Source organism: Crotalus tigris, unplaced genomic scaffold, assembly GCF_016545835.1.
Source record: "Crotalus tigris isolate CLP2741 ecotype Arizona unplaced genomic scaffold, ASM1654583v1 scf7180000019944.6993514239:2294586, whole genome shotgun sequence".
NCBI lineage: Eukaryota > Metazoa > Chordata > Lepidosauria > Squamata > Viperidae > Crotalus > Crotalus tigris.
In genome coordinates, this window is record NW_024097783.1 from 203758 (window position 1) to 225702 (window position 21945).

The 21945-nt window shown below is 38.8% G+C and overlaps 1 protein-coding gene across 4 annotated transcripts in view; it reads right to left on the bottom strand.

The window, feature by feature from the left end:
- NECTIN3 (nectin cell adhesion molecule 3) overlaps positions 1-21945 on the bottom strand; it is a 64493-nt gene that overhangs the window by 20356 nt on the left and 22192 nt on the right. For all 4 annotated transcript variants that reach the window (XM_039364984.1, XM_039364985.1, XM_039364981.1 and 1 more), the window contains 4 exons: positions 11840-12178; positions 4092-4388; positions 2474-2591; positions 203-354 (listed from right to left, as the gene is read on the bottom strand). In XM_039364984.1, the coding sequence (XP_039220918.1) occupies positions 203-354; positions 2474-2591; positions 4092-4388; positions 11840-12178 (906 nt within the window). The remainder of the gene's footprint in view (positions 1-202; positions 355-2473; positions 2592-4091; positions 4389-11839; positions 12179-21945) is intronic.

The window sequence follows — 21945 nt, forward strand, 5'->3', positions numbered from 1 at the left end:
AAATTTGTTTTTGTCTTTCAACTGGAAGGGCTAGGTGAAAAAACCCAGATCTTAGGCAGATAAGTAAATTATGGAGTAGGATCCATATCTTGAAAAATGTTTTTAAAAATCAACTATATTAGACAATACTGATAGAACATTTAAGAAAAAAATAAAATGTAAAAAGGGGGGAAAATAACCAAAGGGGAGGGGGGAAACTTACCTAATATGTAAATAGTCTTTTGATCACTTTTTTGACCAAGTGAATTGGTCACTTTACAAATGTAAGTTCCAGTATAATTGTAAGACAAAGGACTGTTGAAATGTAAAGTATTGTTGGAAGGCTGTAATCCCTCAGGCCAATGTCCATCCAGCCTGAATTGTAAAATATTTAGAGCAATATGAGCATTTTGCAAATATTTCATTTGGAATATTGATTGTTCTCATTTTCCAGAACAGAAATATATTCACTTTCATGAAACCAATGATTGTAACCATTGAATGTTATGTTACTAACAAAATAATTCAACAGAATCATTAGTTTGTCATGAAATAATATAGGACAAGCAAGTGCTATTCACAAAGATGCCTAATCACTTCCAGAAGTGTTATCTAGAGTATATGATGGGTACCCAAAAGGGAACACCAAAAATTATACAAAAACATAATGTATAAAACCTTGTTAATGGAAATCAAACTACATATTTTAAGAAGCATCTTTATAGTTAGTTATTTACAGCATTCATATTCTGAAATCTGTTCCTTAGCATATACTGTATTGGTATGCATGTATATGCATATACATATATTATCTAAATGATAGGAAAACATATAACAAATATTGAAAAAAGAAGAAACCATGCTAGCAAGTCTTTCATAGAAATCTGACATAGAGCAAGGGGCAGTCATGGTTAGGTGGGCTTTTGCACAATTCTGTGCCAGTTGCACCCATTCCTTGACCCAGGAGCTGTGCTCGCAATGTGTTACCTCAATGGCAGACCTTTTCTGTTGTGGTGCCCAATTATAGAATCTCCCTCAAGACCTGTTATGCAACAAAGCTGGTGACTCCAGGGGATAGGCAAACTTGTGAGGTGGCTCTGATATAAATTAACTTTCTTCCATCTATTATTTTTGTTTCTTAATTAATTCTGCTTTTATAGTTCTTAATTTTTCAGATAGATGATAAATAGATAGATAGATAGATAGATAGATAGATAGATAGATAGATAGATAGATAGATATAGATAGACAGATAGATAGAGCTATTCCCTGGCTAGTTTCTGTATATAGAACATAATATATCAAAGATGCTTAAGCCAGGTTTGAATGGACCTATGGAGCTGCTTTGGCTAACTGATAACAAGCTAAAAGCCACCATTTGAATGTTCGAAAGTGCCACAGTCATTATTTTGAAAATGGCAACCAGAAGATACAAAGCGGGTTTTAGTACTGATGTTGCCAAAAAATATAGGTTTTATAGGAAATGTAATTATGTCAACTTCGTTGAAAATTAGTGCAGCATTTCAACACTGTTATTTGTCATGTTTGATTTGCTGGCTCAGAAATAAAAAGCCTTTTAATCTACAGTTTTATTTCCAATTAAGTATTTTTGGAAGATTCAAAATATTTTGCTGTATTTGCGTACAATATATAATACATTAGAAATACAGGTATTCCTCAACTTATGACCACAATTGAGCCTAAACTTTATGTTGTTAAGTGAGACAGCTGTTAAGTAAATTTTGCTCTATTTCACAACTTTTCTTGCCATAGCTATTAAGTCAGTGGTTCTCAACCTGTGGGTCGGGACCCCATTTGGGGTCGAACGACCATTTCACGGGGGTCGCCAAACAACGCAGTCTGCCATTTTTTCCCCCTTTTCCTTAGCTGTGCTACTCCCTTTTATTCTATTGGCTTTTGAAAGCCAATAGAATAGACTCTCTTGAATAGAGTCTAATTCTATTGGCTTTCAAAAGCCAATAGGAATTGTCCAGGCTGTCTCTGCCCTGCTGAGCCTGCCAAAAGTCCCATTCTGCAAACAGTGCTGCACCAGTTGAGTAGTCCTTGACTTACAACCGGTTGAGTAGTCCTCGACTTACGACCGGTTGGGGGTCGCGGCATTAAAAAGGTTGAGAACCACTGTATTAAGTGAATCACTGCAGTTGTTAATAATACAGTTGTTGTGAATCTGGTTTTCCAGATGACAGAAGATCACAAAAGATGATCACATGATCCCAGGATACTGCAACCGTCATAAATATGAACCAGTTGCCAAGCATCCAAATTTTGATCACATGACCACGGGGATGCTGCAACAGTTGAAAAATAGTTGTAACTCACTTTTTTTCAGTGATGTTGTAACTTCGAACAGTCACTAAATTAACTGTAATTTGGGGATTACCTGTACAATATATATTGATATGAATATAGTATTATAAACTATTATAAATTGATCTAATTTAGCTAAATTTAATTTATTTTGAGAATGACTTACCGACTCCATGTAAACTCCATTGGTAGTGGATTTGCATCAGCATTACACCTGAGCAAAACATTCTCTCTTCCAATATACCAGTTTCCATCATATCCAGTTACTGTAACCTCAGGAGAATCTATAAACATACATAATTATAAGCGTTTGCATAACCCATTATGGAAATACTTAAAATAAGTGCAGAGTAAAATATAAAGAAAAGGCAATTTTAATGAAGAACACTTCATTTTATAATTTCAAAGGCTACCAAATAATCTTTTATCTCTTAACTCCTTAAATCAAACTATCTATATCAATACTTTTAAGATAAAAACATGTAAGTTGGTTCTTAACAATTCATAACTTTTAAAATGTGATAACAGAATTAAAAGTAGATTTTTTTTTCATAGCAAGTCTGATAAAGTTGATCATGTTTTTATCAACACCTATGATAAAAGGACCAGGTAGTGATTTTTTTTATTGTGTTGTGTTTTATGGATATATTAGAAATAGACTCAAAATTAGTCTGATTTTTTTCTCTATAAATGAAAATAAGAAATTGATTGATAACTTATTTAAATTTAATTTTTACAACGCAAGGTCCAATATCAGCAGAAATAATTGTCGTAGACAAATTATCTTCAGTATATGCTAAACAGTTTTATGTGTTTATTCATAATATATGTTCCATATTGTTACTTTCAAACCCAATTTAACTTATCTAAGTAAACATTCTGAATCAATTTCATTAACTGAACACTTTTAAGATTTTAGTATGTTTGGCCTGAATATTGCATCTCAAAATCTGGATAATTAGGAAATTAAAAGGACAGCTGTATGTTGATTTGCAAATTAATTCATAAGGCATTAAACAAAATATATACTCAAAAGCACATTAAACATGTTTAAGAACATCAAAGCAGACAATTCCAAATGAAAGAATGGCAAATTAGTCACAGCCCCTATTATTACTGTATTTACATGCCCATAATAAAATACATATTAAAAAAATTAGCTCAATTTTTATATAACTTAATGTTTATGTTTTAAAGACCCAGTTTGGTGTAGTGGTTACTGGGTTACTTAGGTACAAAGCCAGCTCAGTGACTTTGGGCCAGTTATTCTCTCTTAGCCCTAAGAAGTAGGCAGTGGCAAATCACTTCCAAAATCTTGGCAAGAAAACTGCAGGAACTTGTCCAGGTAGTTGTCAGGTGTCAACAGTGATTAAAAAGCGTCAAATAATAATAATAATGCTTCAATACCTTTCAGATCCATTTGAAGCTGATTTTATGTAAGATTATGCTAACATTCATAACTTGAAATAATTTTACAGAAAGAAAAGTGACAAGCAGGGTTGGGAAAGTGAGGCCCTAAAATACAAACCTCCATTTTACAGTGCTTGAAGCCCTCTCTGAACTACAATTGTTGAAAATCAGAAGAATGGTCATCATCATTCTGATCCATGAAATGTATAAAAGAACAGATTGGAGTTTGTGTGTTATATTACCCTAAACTAAGAAAAAATAGGAATGCTTTTCTCACACCCACTTGTAAAACATGACCCACGTCCAAGTCTATCCCAAAAATATAGGTGTTCATACTGAAAAAAAGATATGCCCACCAATATTTTATTACTTACATTGAATATCAAGCACATAAAGCATTCTTATCTCCTTTTCTAAGGCTGGGTGTCTCACAATACAAGCTATTCGTCTTCCTCTAGCAAAGCGGGTAGGAATAAGTTTGTATTGGCTCTCCACTGTGACTGTTTCATTTGGATATGAAGCTGAAGTGGATTCCATTTCACCAAGACCACCTTCCCAGACAACCTCTGCAGCTGGTTTTCCAGTAGCTGCAGTACAAATGGCTGCAACCGTCTGATTGGCACCATCTATTAACGGATTTGGTCCCTTTGTTAAGCTCACAGTTGGTTCAACTACAGAAAAAAATACAAAAAAAATCAAATACATTAAATACCTTAAAAACGTTTTAAAATAGAACATGTGGAACAATTTCCAGCTTCATAACATTCTCCTTTGACTGTAGTTTCTGTACTACAGAAGTGAACCATCTTATAAGAAGTGGATGGGCAAAATATTAACATTAGTCACGTGACTATGGAAAGCTATACCATTCAAAATAGACCCATCTCCCTCTGAATTTATAAAAAATAGATAATGTCTTACAATATTCTGATATGAGGCAGATTGAATTAATGATGGATTTCTCTCATCTTTTGTTCACTAGATTATAATCTGATATCTTCATCATGTGGCTATTTATCTATCATCAATAGATTTGGATTTCTCTCATCTTTTGTTCATTAGATTATAATCTGATATCTTCATCATGTGACTATTTATCTATCATCAATAGATTTGACTCTCAATCCTTCAAATTACATTGTGAAATCTGACAAGGCTTGTCCTTATCTACTTTATTCTTTAATTTTATTCTTGACTTCTCCTGTTAGAAGGTGATAAAGATGCATGGTGGCATTTGACTTAAATATAAATTGCTTTTATACGCCAGTAATATCTTGGCTATCCTTGGCAATTATATAATTAAACTTGTTGAAATACAACAATATTGTTTATATTCTGTAAAATATACTACTATTTGGAATAAATCTGTAAATGCCATTCTTTCTGTATATTACTGTAGGAGATTAGAATTTATAATTTCTATATATTCTATAAAATTCTTGGATTCACTTCTCTTCAGGCGTTTATCACAAAACACTGAGTTAAGTAGACCCAAACGTATTGATATAATTTCAGTGAAATTTAACTTAATGGTCATTAACTTCCATTAATTCTTTAAAGTAAGATTAACATTAGTAAAGTGAATATTGTATCAAAATTAATGTTCTTTTAAAGAATTATTTCAGTGTTAATTTTCATTACACATTTCATACAGACGGACAGGATAATGAAAATATTACAGCAGGCTAATGTCCCCAAAACATCTTTGACCAAATTGTTGGTGATTAAGAAACTTGAATGTGAACTGACCAGTCATTTCGGGGGGGGGGGGGGAATGGCAAAATGGAGACAGCTCTGCTAAAAGTATAGCCAACAATCATGGTAGAACCATGGCAACTGGACTAGGTCTTTGACATTTCTCTCTCTTCTGTTTACTTGAGCCTACTTTTACATCTTTCAACATGCTCATGTGAAAACATACCCAAACAGGCACAAGGGAACAGAGATGACAGGGAGTGAAAGATTATCACATGCTCAAGAATCTCAGCTTTCATTGTGCTGATTAAAGAGGAATCTTTATATTTTTCAAGCTTTTTTATTAGAAAGCTAGATTCGAACAAATATATAACAAGAATATAAGAACTTGCAGATTTCTGGCAGAAATGTTAAAAAGCCATTATGAAAGAATTATAGTAACTACAGTGTAGCAAATACCAGTTCTGTTTATTTTGCAGAACTTACTTTTCTTCTGCCCATTCTATATAGAGGTCTAGAAGCTATTCATTTGGGCAGGAGAAATAATTGCTCCTTGATTTGATACTAGAGATGATATCAGGTAGTTTGCTTTTCACTATCTGGAAACCAGTTCTTAAAACAATCAAGGAAGTCAAAGATGACATATCTGGGATCAAATCCACTGGGTTTAGCAGCATTAGCTTTCGCCTGATGCCTTTGCACAGTTGACACTCTCAAATCAGAGACTGTTTAATGCTCATTTATTTGCAGTGATATTTCTTTGGTCAGCAAAGACATTGGGCTTTTGCCCCAGCAAATGTACAATTAGTACTCCAAGGAATGAAATGAATCCTGAAAGAAGCGTAACTGTGCATCAGGAGAGCAGCCATCCTTTCTGTCATCACTTGTGTTTAGAAATATATATCCGAGAAGTATTTGAAAATAAATGTACTTAAATTTTTATTGTTATTACCTATGAATTAATTTTAATATTTTTATTTGTTATTATTTGAAAAATTCTTAAAGCTTTGCTGTTTCAGTCCTGTTCAGCAAAATTTCATTAAGGGTTACCAGCGATAAAAGCATATCTATTTTGATCAAATAGACCAAGTTTATATTCTTTTTCATTTAACAATCTTGATCTTTAATCCCGTCAAGTAATGTCCTAGAACGATTTCTTTTCATATTTTTGTCCCTCCTCACAAAATTCTTCAAAGTTTTAACAAGCCTTTTTTGTAAATCCAATATAGAAAAAATTAAATGCTTATTTCCTTTAATTGCGATCTTTAGTTCCTTCTAGTTCCCTCTGTGGTCCAATCTTCAAAGTTTCATCCTATCATTTTAAAGAGAATTCAAAACAAAATCATTTTTCTATGGGAAGGATTTTTATGATTAATTCCAAAATTTTACTTTAAATCATCTACACATTTGTAACACTCCAAAATCAAACTTTTAAACACCCTTTTAGTATTAATGTTACTATTTATCGTTACTATTCTGCCCTATTTACTATAAAATAAATTTATATGTCCCTAAACTTGTATTTAAAACTATTTTCCTTAAGTTTAAAGGAAACTTGACAGTCAAGTTGTTCAACTGTGAGATAAGAAGCATATAAATTTAATGAATAAAATAATCTCACCCGATGCTATAAAAACCCTGTTGATCCAAAGGTTCCTAGCAGCTTAGAAGCAGTTAACAACCAAAACTGATTAGAACAGAAAGTATATGAATCCAATATCCTTTTATAGGTGCTGACCGATGTTTCACCTAGATGACTGTTCCCTTGTCTCTCAGGGCTCTAAATCTGTCAAAGGCCATTGTCTTGTAGTCTCCTCCAATGAAGCAACTATATGGAACACTCGAGGGCAATCTCAAATCTTCTTGTCCAGGTTTTGCTCAATGAACTTCTAAAAGTAAAGATCACTGTTTCCCATATGGTCCTGCTTGTCCTATGAGCTGATTTAATATTCTGTACAACTCCGTGCTAGAGACTACTTTGCTCATGGAGAGATAGGGCTGAAGTTTCCATGCTCTCTCAGTAGACTGAACTTAGTCAGAGCCTCTTCCGTTACCTCGGTCTTGGACTACCATTACGTTAAGACTTTCCTCTGTCTTCTCTGTTATACATTCCTTTTACATACTGTTACATCTGCTACTCCTCAGTTTTACTGCTTCTATTCTTGTGAAAGACAGCAAGAAAACTGACTCATATAACATTGCTATGGCCTGAAAGGCTTGAATGCTTCCTTGGCCTGAGACAATTCTGACCCTTGAAGGGTTGTTAACTGCTGAAGATTGTCACAACTGGAACACAAGCTTTTGGCTAACTGCTGAAGCTTAATGTCTGGTCTGCCTATTGGGACTGATGCTGTTGGAGGATTGCCAAAGTTAATACAGTTCAGTGTTTATTCTATCAAGAGGCTTGTTGACTGAAGTAAAAAAGGTTTTCTTGTTCCATTGTCAAAAAAAGAACTAAATTACAAACATTAATAGAAAATAAATATCAACATTTCATTGCTGATAATCAACAGTAATTTTATCATTCCAATGCTGTAATTTCAATGAAAAACAATGCAATAACTTCCAAATGATATTCAAGCAATAACAAATGTCATACAATTAATATTAATTAAAATATTTAATAGAAATAAAGATAACATCAGAGAAACAGTAAAATTTAACATAAATATGAGTTTTAATTCAATGAGAGGGAACCAGAATGCATCTTAGCATTTCAATAAAAAGTGGCAGAAAAAAACCCCACCCTTTCCTCATATGGTAATTACATATACAGAAATCTTATTCAACAGCCACTTAGAAGTGCACGATGAGGCATTATGTTAAATGTATTATACAAACTTCAGTCACACAACATGAATATTTTATCCGTATAGGTATTTTCGGGCGACTTTCTAAACCATGAAAATCTTCCCAAAAGTTGGGGGTCGTCTTATACGCCCAGTTGTCTTATATGCCAGAAAATATGGTACATCAAAGCAAGCTCCCCCGTATCCTGCACCCCATGCTCCTCACACCTTGGCACGGGGATTGGCTGTCCGGATGAGAGTTTAAGTGTCCCACGCAGCCAAATAGCCCTAGAAAAGTGTTCCTCCGAGAAACAGCCGGGAGGAAGGGATGAGTTTGGAGCGTTGGCGGACCAATGGTGGGAGAAGAGTGCTGGCGGAGAGCTAGCTGAGTAAGAATGCCCATGTTGGGTCAGCGGTGGGGGCTTCCCGAGAAGTGCCCCCACCCCTTTGCTGCCGAAGTGCTGCTCAGCACTCACAGAAGGCCAGCGATTTCGCAGAAGCATCTGCCCCTCCAGCGGGGATCCTTCCCCTCCCAGTCTAGGGCGGTGGAGGGAGGCGGTGCGAGCGGGGCTTTTCCTCCCCTGGGGAAACCCCAACACCACCAGCCTCTGCTTGGGTGGGTGGCAGGAGCAGCTGGTGGGAGCCGGCGGCTGCGCATAGGGTGTCGCTTCCTGGGGTTGACCGTACCCAGTGCCATCGTGCTGAGCGCCAGAAGCCCTGGGACCCCGACGGACGGACACTCAGTGTTTCCTCCTCTATGCTCAGCCGCTTCTTTGGCAACCTGCCACCGTGGCTGGTGCTCTTGCTGCGTAGATGACAGAGCGATCCTCCCGCGGGGTGTCGTCCCAGAAGCGGTCTGGCAGGCACCTCAATCGACGGACTTTAGGATGCGCCGCCTTTGCCAGCCCCACCTGGCGTGGGCAGCCTTGGGGGTTGGGCAAGTGGGAGTAGAGGGTGTTTTCAGATCCATTTGGAGAAAATGGATCCAAAGTCTCTACCTGTTGGGCAGCTGGGCTTGGCTAGCACCGCGACCCGCTTTCCTCCTCCCGCTATCCTTTAGTCCTCCCTGATCAGCACTTGGAAGAATGACCTTAACTCCACCATGGAGATCAATAGTGTCGGTAACACGGGGGTGTTCAGCGGCCTCTACAAAACGGCAGTCTCGGCCTCTGACAATCCCATCGGACCATCCCTGCTGCAGGGCATTGAGCACCAGGGGCCCCAGCCCAACTTTGGCTTCACCATCAACTGGAACTTCTGGCTCTGCCAGAAGGCCAGGATTGTGTTCTTGTGTCTGTTTGAGGGGGGGAAATCTCATCTCTGATGGTAGAATATTCGGGGGGGGGGGCACAGCAGAAATCTTCTCCTGGAGCCCAGCAACAGAAATTCTTTGGCCAGTGGGATCCAAATTAGGCTGCTTCCACTGGAACGAGAGGGGCCAGCTAGTCCCATTGGGGTGAGGCAGTCCCTCATATACTGCAAAGCTTCACAAGTGCACCCCCATCTTATTATGAGATGTTACCCAGCTACATTTGTTTTCAGCAGATCAGGAACAAGCGATGAAATATAATGAAATGCTAATGTGTTTAGGACTTGCATTACTTTTATTAGAAAGTTATATTACCCGTATTTTACAGCGTATAAGATGACTTGCTAAACCATGAAAATCTTCTCAAAAGTTGGGGGTCATCTTATACGCCCAATCATCTTATGTGCCGGAAAATACGGTACTTACATAGTCTACATAGTAGACTATAATTCATGGAAGCTAATTAAAAATAAAAGTTTACCTCTTGAAAGTTACCACAAGATAATCATGTGACCACCACTAGGCAGACTAGAAAAATCAATTCCACATGAAGGCTAAAATTACTTTTATCGAGATTGGCTATGATAGCAGAATCTTGCAAGAATGATTGTGCTATCCTTCCCTTCCTTCTTATATCCCAGCGAATTAAGACAGGCATCTGCTTAAGCTGTTTCCAAATTTATTTCACTGGATTAAAAAAAAAGTTTCAGACCTATTGTCTTAAGTAATAGTTCCTACAGATCTCTGTCAATAATCTCTGCATTTTTTACTCTCTACACCAATACAGCCACCTTTTTGGAAGGATATTATTAACAAAGATATATATATATATTATTAGACAGTCACATATATTTTACTTAATAGAAATGCTACATATAAATATAACAAAATATTTACATGAGAAAAAAAGACACTACCTCTTAAAAAATATAAAACTAGAGTGAAAACACAGCACCTGATGTATTATCAGACTTGATAAATAGAATAAAGGTTGTTGTTTTTTCTTCAGAATTTGTACTTCTACCTAACCTTAACCCTGCCCTTAATTGAAATTTTGATTACCACATAACTAATTTCAAGCCAATTTCAAATATCTTTTTTTTAACTTAGAGACATAATTATTATGTCTCCGCTTTATGGAATTTTCAATTAAAATGATCCAGAACTATTTCAAATCGTCTTTCAAACTATTTGAGGAAGACAATTCCAGCTACCTTATTGAAGAATACTGGAAACCTAGAGGTTTTTTTCTGCTTGTTTGCTTTGATGCTTGACACTATAATTTACAAATCTCAGCTAAAGTGAGGAGAATACAGGTAGTCCTCATTTAACAACAATTGGGGCTGCATTTCAATCATTAAGTGAAGTAGTCACTAAGTAAAATCACAGCTGTACTTATGATCTTACTTCAGCTTTCCAGGTTCTGGAAGTCACAAGCATAAGGACTGGTCAAACAGTTTTTCATCACCTTAGTAACTATGAATGGTCACTGTATGAGGCAGTCGCTGAACAAAGACTACCTGTACATTTCTTTATCCAAAAGGCAAAAAACAAAACAACAATTTAGGATTTCCGCACCCTCCAGAGCTTTTATTTTCTTTTACTGACTTGATCTAGGAGTTCACAGATCTAGTTCTGTCCTCACTATGCCCCACAGCTTTAGCATCGAGGCAGACACAGCAAAAACACTAATTTATTACAGAAAAACATACCTTCATGAACAAACCAATTCACATATGGTATATTTCCTAGAGGAAGAAGTATATTGATATTTGAAATATGGATTAAAAAATTATTCCATATATTCTATTTCCTCTTCAAAAAACCTTAGAAGGTTGAAAAATTATAGTCACATCCACCCAAAGGGGGACCCCTTGCCACATTTTCATTGTTTTCAAATGTGTTATCTGTTGGCAGTTCTCTTAAATGAAAAAATAAATCAGAAACTTCCTTCTCTAGATACGATACATATTAATCATTCTGCTCATTCACTAAAAGATCCAAATTGTGTGATGAACTGAATACTCCTGCTGAAGTAATTATTTCCAAATGTCCCTGAATATCTGCTTTGGAAGGGAGATATCTGGATCTGTGATAATTGCTCTATACCTTCCTTCAAGAGGGTATGGTATCTCCATTGGATCTCTATTATATGGAATTCAAATATATATATATAATAAGTTTGGGATATTGTTCATGGTAGTGTTTTGTTTTAAATTTTGCTAATCCTTGATCAAATAAATATTATTGATTCATGGTAAGGTTATCAATTTTAATTTTGGCTTTCAAACATTTTGGATAAAACATTTATAAAATAAAAAAGACTTACCCAATACAGCTACAATTGTTGATGATTGGGAATTTCCTAGAGGGAATGTAGCTGCTTTGCATACATATTCACCAGAATCAGAAAAGGTAACATTAATTAAGATGATAGATGCGTCAGTTAGTGAAGTGTTTTTCAATAATACTCTTCCTTCATATTCTCCTTGAACAGAAAATCCATAATCAGGATGATGAACAGCAATGTTCTGAGCAGTTTTCCCATGTATCTTTTGCCATGTAATTTGTATTAATGTTTCGTTGATATCAATTACGCACTTCAAAGTAACATTTTTTCCCCAAACTGCTTTCACATGTGGATCAACTTTTGGTCCAGCTAAGGCACCTAAAAAAAGAGGGGAAAAATAGGACAAAATATTACTTAAGTTTATTTATTTATTTATGAGACTTATATACTGCTTTAAGTGCAAGCACTCTCTAAGCGGTGTACACCAATAAGCAATGTATATATATATTTACATTGCCCCCAACAATCTGGGTCCTCATTTTACCTACCCCGGAAGGATGGAAGGCTGAGTCAACCTTGAGCCGGTGAGATTTGAACTGCTGACCTGCTGAACACAGTCAGCTAAAGTGGCCTGCATTACTGCACTCTAACTGCCGTGCCACCTCGGCATTCTCAGTTATATGCTCCACAAGTATTTTTGTAAGAAAATTTGTCTTAGTTGGTAATCCTGTTTCAGTCTTATTTGCCAATTTGCTTAGATATTAGATGTCAATAAATCTTTTCTTCCCTCCCTTTATGGAATTAGAAGGGCATTCAATACCAAAACTTATGCACATCCTGAAATAAGGAAAAAAAAAACCTTATACACTGCTAGGGAAAAAAAAAGTTTATAGAGGCTCAGCGATGATTACAGACCAGAGGAAAAGCCAGAGTTTCTGAGACTCCTTTAAGATGATGATTAGGGGACTGGAGGCTAAAACATATAAGGAACGGTTGCTAGAATTGGGTATGTCTAGTTTAACGAAGAGAAGGACAAGGGGGGACATGATAGCAGTATTCCAATATCTCCGGGGCTGCCATAAAGAAGAGGGAATTAAGCTATTTTCCCAAAGCACCTGAAGGCAGGACAAGAAGCAACGGGTGGAAACTAATCAAGGAGAGAAGCAACCTAGAACTAAGGAGAAACTTCCTGACAGTGAGAACAATTAATCAGTGGAACAGCCTGCCTCCAGCAGCAGTAAATGCTCCAACACTGGAAGTTTTTAAGAAGAGACTGGACAGCCATTTGTCCGAAATGGTGTAGGGTTTCCTGCCTGAGCAGGGGGTTGGACTAGATGACCTCCAAGGTCCCTTCCAACTTTACTACTATTACTATTACTAAGATCATCAGGGTGGGAGCTGTGCAAATCTCTGCAAAGATGCCATTCTAAAGGGCAAACACTGTGTCAGAGGAACACTTTCTAGATCCCAATAGATGTCATTATTTAATCAAAGGAATCCTATCCCTTCTGCCTGATCATACGGTATGGGCACAGTTCCTCAAATAGCCCAGCCCTGAAGGGCTTTACAGGTAATAACAAATAGCTGGATGACATTTAGGCTACTCTCAAGCCATGATATTAGGCCTGTATGACAAGCTGGATAGTCAATTCCTGTTTTAACCAAAGCATCAATACTTGGTTGATCCAAAAAAGTAAATTATATATTTCTGAAAAATGCTAGGATGAATGTATGTTATGTATACATACATGGAACATATATACAACATACATATACCCATAAGATCCAGTTTGGTCTAGTGATTAAGGCACCTGTTAGAAACCAGGAGACCAAGACTTCTAGTTCCACTTTATGCACGAAAACCAGCTGGGTGACTTTAGGCCAAGCATTCTCTTTCAGCCCACCCCACCTCTTGTTTTCTCCTATCATTGGGAGACAAATAGGAGGATGGAGGAATATTAGGTATGTTTGCTATCTTGCCTTATTTATAAATAAAAATAAAGGTGGGATAAAAACTAAATAAAATATACAGACAGGCAATATATTCATTCCAAAAATATTAATTAATCAGAGATTATATAGAAGCTCCTATTTACACATGGAAAGAATAGAAAGAGAAAATAAGGCTTCTACTACACACAAAAATAATTAAACAATGCTCAAAAAGCATCCTTGAAGTGGAAGCCCAAAGAATATCAAGCTACCTCTGAGATCAATATTAGGAATCCACATGAATTTGGTGAAACCAGCAAACTAGATCAGCTAATGACTGCTAAGTATCAAAAGCGTTTTATTATTTTTCCACCAGTGTTTTTCAAGGGAGATACTCAAAGTTTCACTACACAGACTTATTCTGCTCATACGGTTTGTACCATGTCTTATTACAGTTACTACTGAGATTTTAGAAGTTCTTTCTTGGCACCTCTATCAAGATATTCCCTAATCATCTAGATAACTACATGTAATTTTCCATAACTTCTATTATGCAAAGGACTTCAAAACAATGTACTCAAGTTGCTGAACTGGCATAACTGGCATTTAAAACACAGGACTATTTAATTAACATGCAAGTAAGCTAAGGAAAGATAAATAAAACAAGATTACAATTTTTCCTGTTATACTTTCTCTCTTATTCTAAACAACTGAAGAATGAAAGTATTAAAGAGATTAAGCTATATTCACTCATCTGTGTTAACATAACTTCTATATATTATATCAGACTATGTGACACTTTCATGAAACTCTACTTTAAGAAGAGGACAAACACTATAATATTCTACATGTGGAATTAATTCATGTAATTAACTTTAATATATTCTTAATTTAGATTTTATTATTACTGTTTCCTACCTTTTTTGTTTATAGAGGCTCAGCAATGATTATAGACCAGAGGAAAAGCCAGTTTCTGAGACTCTTTGAAGATCATCAGGGTGGGAGCTCCTGCCTCTACAATTCATTTTGTCAGGATTCTAGTTAGGACTGTTCCCAACCCAACTTGTATTTTGGCAATCTGCTTGTAATCTTAAAAGATTAAACTCTTTCTTTATATAGTATAATTTGTTCCTTGACAGCAACATAATTTATTTTCAGTGTAACTTGCCTGCTTAATGCGTTAAAGGAAGCTGAATTTAATTTGTCTCTTAGCTTAAAGTGGATATTCTACCATAAAAAGGGCAACACGTGGTAGGAAACTTTCCAATGTCTGTAAGTGAATTTAATTGTTACATTGCATGGGCAGGTTGCAAATTATTGAGCAAAATGTTGCTCTAATCAAAATTAACTAACCCTCCAAGGTCCCTTCCAACATTATTATTATTATTATCGATCATCGCACAGTCAGCCAGATGTTCAGACTGGATTTGGCATTTTGTCTACCTATCAAGTCCTTACCCAGGACCTGGGATAGGCAGATGTGGATGTTTGATGGTATTTCAGATATCATCGCAGGATGGAAGCAGTTCCTAATAAGGCCGCCTTTTGCAATTGACTAATAGCGAATTTGTCAATGCCAATGGTGTTCAAGTGGTGCTCCAGTTGTTTTGGGATTGCACCCAAGGAGCCTATGACTATTGGTACTATCCTTGCTTGCTTTTGCCACAGTCTTTCTATTTCTATTTGTAGGTCTTTGTATTTTGTTATCTTCTCCAGTTCTTTCTCTTCTATTCAGCTATCTCCAGGCACTGCCACGTCCACTATCCAGACTTTTTTGTCTTTCTTATCGACAATTGTTAAGTCTGGGGTGTTATGTTGCAGGTGCTTGTCTGTTTGAATTCTGAAGTCCCAGAGCAGTTTAATTTTATCATTTTCTATGACTTTCTCTATTTTATGATCCCACCCAGTTTTTGCTTACAGGCAAATGATATTTTTTGCAGATCTTCCAATGCACCATTGTTGCTACTTTGTCATGCCGCTGCTTGTAATCAGTTTGTACAATCTTCTTGCAGCAGCTTACCAAGTGGTCCACTGTTTCTTCAGCTTCTTTGCATAGGCGGCACTTACTGTCTGTTGCTGTCTTCTCAATTTTGACTTTGTATGCATTTGTCCTTAATGCTTGGTCTTGTGCAGCCAGAATTAGTCCCTCGGTCTCTTTCTTCAATTTTCCTGCTCTTAGACATTGCCAGGTTTTATTATTATCTGCTTTCCCAGCTATTTTTTTCATGTATTGGCCATGTAGTGCTTTGTCTTCCATGCCTCTATTCTGTTCTTCATTTGGTCTTTCTTGTAGGCCAGTTTGGTCTCTCCAGTAGTCAGAAAGCCTTCCTGATATACTAATTTCAGTGCATCTTCATCATTGTTCTTCAGATATTCTTCCAAAGCCATTTTTTCTTCTTCAACTATCTGATGTACTTGTAGCATTCCACGCCCACCTATTTGCCTTGGTAGATAAAGTCTATCAATGTCACTGCGTGTATTATTATTATTATTATTATTATTATTATTATTATTATTATTATTATTATTATTATGGATCATCGCACAGTCAGCCAGATGTTCAGACTGGATTTGGCATTTTGTCTGCCTCTCGAGTCCTTACCCAGGACCTGGCATAGGCAGATGTGGATGTCTGATGGTATTACAGATATCGTCGCAGGATGGAAGCAGTTCCTAGTAAGGCCGCCTTTTGAAATTGACTAATAGCGAATTTGTCAATGCCAACGGTGTTCAAATGGTGCTCCAGTTGTTTTGGGATTGCACCCAAGGAGCTTATTGTTATTGGTACTACCCTTGCTTGCTTTTGCTACAGTCTTTCTATTTCTATTTGTAGGTCTTTGTATTTTGTTATCTTCTCCAGTTCTTTCTCGTCTATTCTGCTGTCTCCAGGCACTGCCATGTCCACTATCTAGACTTTTTTGTCTTTCTTATCGACAATTGTTAAGTCTGGGGTGTTATGTTGCAGGTGCTTGTCTGTTTGAATTCTGAAGTCCCAGAGCAGTTTAATTTTATCATTTTCTATGACTTTCTCTATTTTATGATCCCACCAGTTTTTGCTTACAGGCAAATGATATTTTTTGCAGATCTTCCAATGCACCATTGTTGCTACTTTGTCATGCCGCTGCTTGTAATCAGTCTGTGCAATCTTCTTGCAACAGCTTACCAAGTGGTCCACTGTTTCTTCAGCTTCTTTGCATAGGCGGCACTTACTGTCTGTTGCTGTCTTCTCAATTTTGACTTTGTATGCATTTGTCCTTAAGGCTTGGTCTTGTGCAGCCAGAATTAGTCCCTCGGTCTCTTTCTTCAATTTTCCTGCTCTTAGCCATTGCCAGGTCTTGTTATTATCTGCTTTCCCAGCTATTTTTTTAATGTATTAGCCATGTAGTGCTTTGTCTTCCCATGCCTCTATTCTGTTCTTCATTTGGTCTTTCTTGTAGGCCAGTGTGGTCTCTCCAGTAGTTAGTAAGCCTTCCTGATATACTAATTTCAGTGCATCTTCATCATTGTTCTTCAGATATTCTTCCAAAGCCATTTTTTCTTCTTCAACCATCTGATGTACTTGTAGCATTCCACACCCACCTATTTGCCTTGGTAGATAAAGTCTATCAATGTCACTGCGTGGATGAAGGGCATGATTCATTGTCATTATTTTTCTGGTCTTCCTATCCATTGCTTTTAGTTCTGCTTGAGTCCAGTCCACTATTCCAGCTGTGTATCTAATGATTGGAATTGCCCAGGTGTTGATTGCCTTTATGGTATTTCCTCCATTGAGTTTGGACTTTAAGATCTTCTTCACTCTCTTGATGTATTCACCTCTAATCTTTTTCTTGATTTCAGTGTGCTTGATGTTGTCAGCTTGAAGGATACCCAAGTATTTGTAGTAATCTTCCTCATCCAGACACTTAATGTTATTTTCATGGGGCATCTTGATTCCTTCAGTTTTCACTATTTTTCCTTGTTTGACAGTAAGTGTGGCACATTTGTCCAAGCCAAACTCCATTGCAATATCTTGGCTATATATACGGACAGTGTTGAGCAACGATTCTATTTCAGATGATGTTTTTCCATACAGCTTCAGATCATCCATATAAAGGAGGTGGGATAGTCTGGCAATGTTTTTGATGTTTGATAGCTATGTCCTGAATTATTCAGTATTGCTGACAGAGGAAACAGTGCAATAACAAATATTAATGGTGGTAATGAATCTCCTTGAAATATTCCTCTCTTGATGTTAACCTCTCCCAGTCTCTCACCATTGATCTGCAACTGTGTCTTCCATTGTGCCATCGATCTTTGCACAAATTTTCTAATGTTTCTGACTTCTATTATTTCTAGGCACTTGATTATCCAGTCATGTAGCAGAGAGTCAAATGCCTTTTTGTAGTCAATCCATGCCATATTCAGGTTGGCCTTCCTTTTCTTGCAGTTTTCCAAGATCATTTTGTCTATTAGGAGTTGATCTTTTGTTCTTCTGCTATTGGGGCGGTTTCGTTTCTGCTCCGGTGGAAAGAAAATTATTATTATTATTACTATTACTACTACTACTATTATTATTATTAATTATGAAACTGAGATCAGATATATATCCCAAAAAGAGATCCAGTGTCTCAGGGGTTGAGACACTGGTTTGAGACAATATCTCTAATGGCTTATTACACATCCATGACATATTCCCTACACTTAAGTAGAATTAAGTTTAGGTAATCTTCACTTAGTGCAGGGGTGTCAAACTGCCAGCCCATGGGCCGCATGTGTCATGCTGAAACTGCGCCTATTCCAGCTCCAGCAATGGGGAAAAAGTCGCGATATGTTGTGACACATCCCGTGACGTTGCGAGTTTGACACCCCTGACTTAGTAACTGTCTCAGACAGCAACTGTTTAGTTATAACTGTGCTGAAAAAGTAACTTTGCAACCACAGATTCACAGCATCTCTCTGTCATGTATTGCCATGACAGGCAATACATTTTGTCCTGTGTAAAACTGTAAATATAATCATATGATTTTTCATTTAATGATCACTTAACAATTGGGTTGCTGGTTCTAACCATAATCACTAGATGTGAACTACCCATACATTTGGTAAACCATACAAGGCTTACAGGTTAGATCAGGGGTGTCAAACTCAATTTCATTGAGGGCCACATCAGCATTGTGGTTGTCCTCGGGGGGCTGGGTAGGTGTGGCCAGGGTGGGCACAACCTACTGGGTGGGCGTGGCTGGAGTGGGTGTGGCCTACTGGGTGGGCATGGCCAGCTCTTCATCGTTTGCATCAAGGGTGCCTGAGGGGGCCTGGGCAGGAGTGGGACAGATCTGAGGGTCTCTGGCAGAAGGGGGTGGGACCGGGCCAAGCGCCAAGGCATGGTCCACAGGAAGAGCCCCACTGTTCCTCTCAGGCCATGCGAGGGGGGGCTGGATGGTGCCGCGGGCTTCCTGGAGTTCTGGGCAGCAGAGGTCAAATGCCCAGCCCGGCCCTCATGTACCCGCAGCACCAAGCCCAGCCCCACTTTCCTAAGGGGGCGCCCAGCTGCACTTATCACCTTCTCAAGCCTGCTGCTGCTTGCTTGCTCTCCTTAGCAAGGTTGCTCATGATGGGTATGAGGTCAAAGTCAGAGGGAGGCTGACTTTGGGAGGAGACCCGGCTTTATACCCAAAGCTTCTTTAGCAATAGGATCGGAGACTCCCCAAGATAGGCCAGGAGGAGGGAGCAAGGGGACGGTGAAAGGGCAGCAGGCAGGACTAAGGCAGGAGTTCCCTCAGACCCTCCCTCTCCTTCCTTCCTTCCTTTCCTTTCTTCCTTAGAACAGAGTGGTGGGAAAATATTTGAGATGAGGGAGGGAGAAAAACAGGCAAGAAACACAGCTGGGGAGGTGTCACCCTTCGTGAGGAATGTAGAAATGCACCATCGCCTGGAAGTGGCCAGCACATGGCTCTCACCTACTTCACATATCTGGCTTGGTGGGCTTTGGGGGAGGGGATGCCATGAGCAACGTGAAAGTCGACATTACCTGTGCAATGCCGCCTAGCCCCCAGCCTGCCTGGTTTCGGCAGGCAGCGAGGCGCTCTCCTCACAGTGCTGAGAGGCTGAGCCAGGCAGCGTGAATCTAAAAAGAAGCGCAACGCCACCCAGCCCCCAGCCTGCCCAGTTTCTGCAGGCAATGGGCACTCTCCTCACAGCACCAAAAGGCTGAGCCAAGCAGTGCAAAACTCGCCAGCTTTGCAACTTGCTGCCTGCTGAAATTGGGCAGGCTGGGGGCTGAGCAGCGACGCACTTCTTTTTGGATTCGCGCCGCCTGGCTCAGCCTCTCGGTGCTGTGAGAGCACCCCACTGCCTACCGAAACCCCTCTCCTGGAGCCCATCAAGCCGGATATGTGAAACAGGCGAGGGCCATTTGCTGGCCGCTTCTAGGCGATGGTGTATTACTTTATTCCTCACAAAGGATGACACCTCCCCAGCATGCACCCAGGGGGCGGGGCCAACACGGCAGCAGCTGATTCCTCGCTGTTTCCAGATGGCCTTGTGGAGCTAAGACTGAATGCGTTTCAGCATAGATGGCCATCACAAAATTGTAGATTGGCTCCCGGGAGGCCTGGGTTGGGGCCAAGGCAGCAGGAGCCATTCCCTCACTGTTTCCAGGATGGCTTTGTGGGCCACATGAAACCACGTCACTGGCCGTATCAGGCTCCCGGGCCTTGTGTTTGACATGTCTGGGTTAGATCATTGTTTAATTTTTTTAGTCTCTCATTACTTCTTCTCACTTTTAAAAAATATGCTTTTTTAAAAATAGGCTATATTTACCTAATTTACTGTATTAAAAGTTAAAATTGGCATATTTGCTAAAGTTACTTCTTTTCATATTTGCTTGATGGGATTTTAATACTATATTGCTTTTCAACATAGGATGATAAATCATTTTGATTTTGTGAACCAGAGAGGATCTTGGGGTGGCCCCACAGTCCTAGGACTATAATTTAATAAATACTAAATTAAATAAATTTTAGTCCTCCAAGCTTGCAGAGATTTATAGCGGTCACCAGTTAAAGCTAACCAGAGAGTGATTTCTCCACTAGTTCCTTTATCTTCATTCATCAGCTCCAGAAATACAAAATACTAAATTTAGCGTGGGTCTTACTAAGCAGGTATGAATCAGATAATTTTCGGTACTGGTACACAGTAATCATGGCAGACAGGAAATCCTGAACCACTTCTGACTATGCAACTTCAATGAAATGTAGTTTTCAGTACTGTCCAGAAACACCCTTGCAATATATATAATGTATATGTTATTAAATGAACTCTACTGCAATAAGCAAAACTAGCTTCAGAAACTTAATTCTAGGAGTAGTTCTATTGACCATAAGCACTTCTATAGGTAGTCCTCAAATTATGACCATTTGTTTAGGACTGCTCAAAGTTACAAAGTTGCCTGAAAAAGTGAGCTCACACTTACCACCTCTGCTGGGGGCTGGGCGGCATCACGCTTCTTTTTGGATTCATGCCACTCGGTTCAGCCTCTTGGCGCTGTGAGGAAATCGCCCCGCTGCCTGCCGAAACTAGGCAGGCTGGGGGCTGGGCAGCATTGCACAGGTAATGTTGACTCTCATGCTGCTCATGGCATCCCCTCTCCCAGAGCCCACTAAGCCAGATATGTAAAGTAGGTGAGGGCCATATGCTGGCTACTTCCAGGTGTTGGTGAATTTCTTCATTCCTCATGAAGGGTGACACCTCCCCAACTGCGTTTCTTGCCTGTTTTTCTCCCTCCCTCATCTCAAATATTTTCTCACCACTCTGTACTTAGGAAGGAAGGAAAGAAGGAGAGGGAGGATCTGAGGGATCTCCTGCCTTAGTCCTGCCCTGCTGCCCTTTCACCATCCCCTTGTCCCCACCTCCTGGCCTATCCTGGGGGTCTCCCATCCTATTGCTAAGAAAGCTTTGGATACAAAGCTGGGTGTACTCCCATGGAGAAGGAATGGGCCTCCCTCTGACTTTGCCCTCATACTCATCATGAGCAACCTGGCTAAGGAGAGCAAGCATAGCAGCAGCAGCCTTGAGGAGGAGGTAGATGCAGCTGGGCGCCCCCTTGGGGAAGTGAGGCTGGGCTTGGTGCTGCGAGTGCTCAAGGGTCAGGCTGGGCATTTGACTTGTGCTGTCCAGGGCTCCGGGCAGCCCGCACCACCATCCAGCCCCCCTGCATGGCCTGAGAGGAACAGTGA